The sequence below is a fragment of the Pteropus vampyrus genome, unplaced genomic scaffold (genome assembly GCF_000151845.1).
Source record: "Pteropus vampyrus isolate Shadow unplaced genomic scaffold, Pvam_2.0 Scaffold1000005231, whole genome shotgun sequence".
Taxonomy (NCBI): Eukaryota; Metazoa; Chordata; class Mammalia; order Chiroptera; family Pteropodidae; genus Pteropus; species Pteropus vampyrus.
Genome location: NW_011919633.1, coordinates 1 through 4,202, shown reverse-complemented (window position 1 = coordinate 4,202; position 4,202 = coordinate 1). Strand labels below are relative to the sequence as shown.

General features: G+C 38.2%; 1 protein-coding gene across 1 annotated transcript; it reads left to right on the top strand.

Annotated features, from left to right (window-relative positions):
- Positions 1–750: 750 nt before the first annotated feature.
- On the top strand, positions 751–1,712 carry LOC105311605 (olfactory receptor 51V1-like; the record flags this gene model as incomplete). The annotated part of the gene is given in 2 exon segments (XM_011387573.1): positions 751–798; positions 800–1,712. Coding segments are annotated over 2 exon segments (961 nt in total), but the record flags the coding sequence as incomplete, so codon positions are not given.
- Between the last annotated feature and the right edge of the window lie 2,490 nt (positions 1,713–4,202).

Here is a 4,202-nt window from a genome sequence, read left to right as displayed (position 1 = left end):
ATGAAAAACTGCACAGAAAACACTGGGCTAATGTCAGAAGGTGCAGGTCTTTAATCTGAGTTTCTGTGCCACAAGGGCAGAGATGAGTCAAACATCTCAGGGGGATAGCACTCCTGTGGGAAATCATTCACCAAAGGCCTCATGAATAAATGTTCCCCTCTGCCTTTTGCCAAGGAAGGAAGAGTAATTGTTGGCTATGTCATTTGGAGTGGGGTAAAACAGGAACATCTTTACTAAGTACTATTTGGATGAAAAATACACTTGGAGACAGACAGCACACAAAAAAATGATGGGTATGAAGTGACTACTTAAATGAAGTTATGATAGTCAAGCTCAAAGTTTATCCTTCACTTTAAATGCTTAATGAATTGCGTTGGGGCCAGGGGGAGAATAATAAGGATTTTGAGAACTTTAGCTCTCAATTTTACAGGTCCAGCATCTCACCAGCATCCCTGGAAAAATGTCCCAGACAACATATCCTTTCTGAAAACTCACTTTCTACTCTAGTCTATTTGTTTTAACATGTGGCTTCGAGGGGTCGCTCTTCACCTGGCCAGTGGATGAATAATGGCTCTTAACTGACATCAGGACAAGACCATATTCTTGTATGTAATATGCCTCTAAAGAACAGAGTTGATTGGCTACATTTTGTAGTTAACTTTTAGCATAGTTTTGTTTATTTCACGATTCTATCTAACTCATCCGAAATCGAAGCATTTCCTTTGAAATATATACTCTTGCTACCTGGAGAGTGTATTTTAGTTTCAGAATGATTACTTCAGTAAGCCCTACCATGAATTTCCAGATTTATTCTCACTGGTTTTCCTGGCCTAGAAGTTGACTATCTCTGGCTCTCCATTCCTTTTTCTTCCATCTACATTATAGTGCTTCTGGGAAACTGCATGGTGCTGCACGTGATCAGGACTGAGCCGAGCCTGCACCAGCCCATGTTCTACTTCCTGGCCATGCTGGCCCTCACTGACCTGTGCATGGGGCTGTCAACTGTGCACACAGTGCTGGGGATCCTGTGGGGGCTCAGCCAGGAAGTCAGCCTGGATGCCTGCATTGCCCAGTCCTATTTCATCCACGGTCTGTCCGCCATGGAGTCCTCTGTCCTTCTCGCCATGGCTTTTGACCGCTACGTTGCCATTTGCCACCCACTACGCTACTCCTCCATCCTAACTAATGACAAAGTCATGAAAATCGGAGTGGCAATCTTATGCAGGAGTACTTTACTCATACCTCCAGTCATCATTCGCCTAAAGTTCTTAAATTACTGCCGTCCCCACATCCTCTCTCACTCTTTCTGCCTGCACCAGGACCTTCTCCGCCTAGCCTGCTCAGACATTCGATTCAACAGCTACTATGCCCTGATGCTGGTCATTTGCACATTATTGTTGGATGCTGTTCTTATCCTTTTCTCCTACATCCTGATTCTTAAGTCAGTCCTGGCAATTGCCTCTCAGGAGGAGCAGCATAAGTCACTTCAGACCTGCATCTCCCACATCTGTGCTGTCCTCGTGTTCTACATCCCTATCATTAGCTTAACAATGGTGCACCGCTTTGGCAAGCATCTCTCTCCCATGGTCCACGTCCTCATGGGCAACATTTACATCCTTTTCCCACCTTTGATGAACCCCATCATCTATAGTGTCAAGACTCAACAGATTCGTAGCAGAATGCTCAGAGTTTTTTCTCTGAAAATATACTGATATACTTAGGTCTTTTGACAAACAAAAAGAATCATTAATAATAAGTATACAAAAATCAATACAGCAATAAATTTTACTAGAATTAGAGTTTTACCCTGAGTCCTTGATTCTTGATTTAAAACAAAACAAAACAAAACACTTTCGATCTCATCAGAGACTCACCTACAAATACATCTCATTTTAACCTATGTCCTGGAAGCGAGTTGTTCTTAGGGCTAGAGGTGGGAGACTCCATTGGAAAAATTTCATAAACCCTACCAACTGTTGATGTGTGTAAAATAAGATATATGTAGATTGTTCCATAAGTATGATGTATTTCAAAAAAGTATAAAAGTAGTTAATGTGTCCAAAATAGATTTTGAAGCATTTTATTTCCAGTAAAACAAAGCTAAATTCAAGTCCTGGGGCTTCCAGGTTTAAAAGCAGATAACTTGTAGTTTCTTTAATTCTCTGAGATTCAGTGAATTAGTCTTCAAAATAGGAACAATTCCAAACTCCTGGGAATGTTGTAATAATTATATGGGCCAGCATTGTCCAATAGAATATTTTCTAAAATGATAGAAATGCTCTATAATGTAGGATGATATAGATCACTATAGAACAATAGCTACATATGGCTACCGAACACTTGAAATGTATGTAGAACGACTGGGCGACACCTTTCTAAATTCTGGTTAGTGGCAGTTAATTTATATTTAAATATTGGACATTCTATTGGACAGTGGAGATATAGAATATAGATATAGGACATATAATGAAATATGACTTGAAATTCAACTTTTACCATGTTTACTTTAAGCTGGAATCCTTACTTGTTATTATATTTTGTATGTGGAGTCCATTGGAAGTCGACTTTGTTCTGAACCCTTTCCTTTTAAATCCAAACAGAGAAATGTTTTGAACAGATGAAACTGTATGCTTATGACTGATTCTGAGTTCAAGAAAGAAAAGAATCAGGTGTGTGTAAGGATAAAGAGAAAATAATTGGCTTAATCTTCCTGTAACCTTTTAGGTACCTAAGGTGGAAAGTATTAACACTCAACAGATTAATGCAGCGGAGTGATTTTACACCAAGAAAGCAAGTATTTCTTAATAGTTTCAGATATAAATCTATATGTATGTATTTAAAACTAACATATAAAATCTGTGTTTATGCCTTTTTTCTTTATTTTTGTACTTCAATTAGCTAGTCTGTTTATTGACTCAGTCTAGAAAGCAAAAATATCAGCTTTAATTTCTAGCGACTTAAGCAAGGGAATAATTCGTGGATAAAGTATCATGGCCAGAAAGGAGAAGGTAAAATTATCCCTAGGATGATAAATTAGGACTCCTGGGGTAGAGTAGGGGGTAAATTAGAAGGAGAAGAGAGTGAATTTTCTGATATCAGTGAAGATCTGGTCTACTTTCTGCCAAAGCTACCACAGCTTAAGAGTACACGATAGGGTTGAAAATATGGATGAAATACAACGATGTTTAATTGCTGATTTCACTGTGATTCATTCTCTTGCTACATATCCAAAATAGCTATAACTCATCAGGTTAATATGAATGTCATCTTAACTATGGACTATGTGTCCTAATGATTTTAAGTATCTATCTGTATGGTCTGTATTGGCAGACTGGAACATGGCCAGTCTGACAAGATTTGTTTGGCCTTGTTTGAAAATTAAAACAGAAGTTACCTGCTGAATCTGCAGAAGTCAGGTAGGTATCTAATGGAGATCCATGGGCAGGTGTTGCTCAATGGCCACACTAGCTTCCCTTCAATGCCTTACACTGCAGAATGACCTCATCTCAGAATTGACTCAATCTTGGGAAAACAGGGACCTCTGCAATAGCAGATACATTTTCCGCTGGGTGGGCATTATGGAAAAACCAACATGAACTTAAGTTGAGTTAAAAGAATAGAGTTATATGTCTAACACTCCTGAGTGGTTGGTCTGGGAGTAATGTTTTATGTGGGTAGTGGGAGAGTACATTTGAAAATATTTACTATGAGCATCTGTACCTCAGATTATGGCATTCTATAGAATATAAACCAACATAGCAAAAAATTAAGGTGATGCTATCTGGTGTATTCTCAGAAAAAAGTTTATTATAAAATTATACTACGATGATGAGACTTATGAACATCAGAATTTTTAAAATCCATGACCAAATAGAGGGAGGATAGCCAAAGGAAGTAAGATGAGTCAAGGAATCTGATGAAAGTAAATTTCCTATGATTACTGGGTTTTGCATAGAAACAGACATGTTTGGAAAGTTTGTGCTTTGGATTGTTTGTTTTATAAAGGCCTCTGTCTTACAGACATAACTTACAAAGTAACTAAATTTCTTCCTACAGAGGAAAGGCCATTTCAGTCATCAGCTCAAGTTTTCACATTGAGAATAGATAGACCTCTCACAAGTTTTAAAAATACCATTTAGCACTTTGAAGCATTTTGAGAAACTAGGTAGAGATATTCTTCCATAGATTCCAGCTTTATGGAT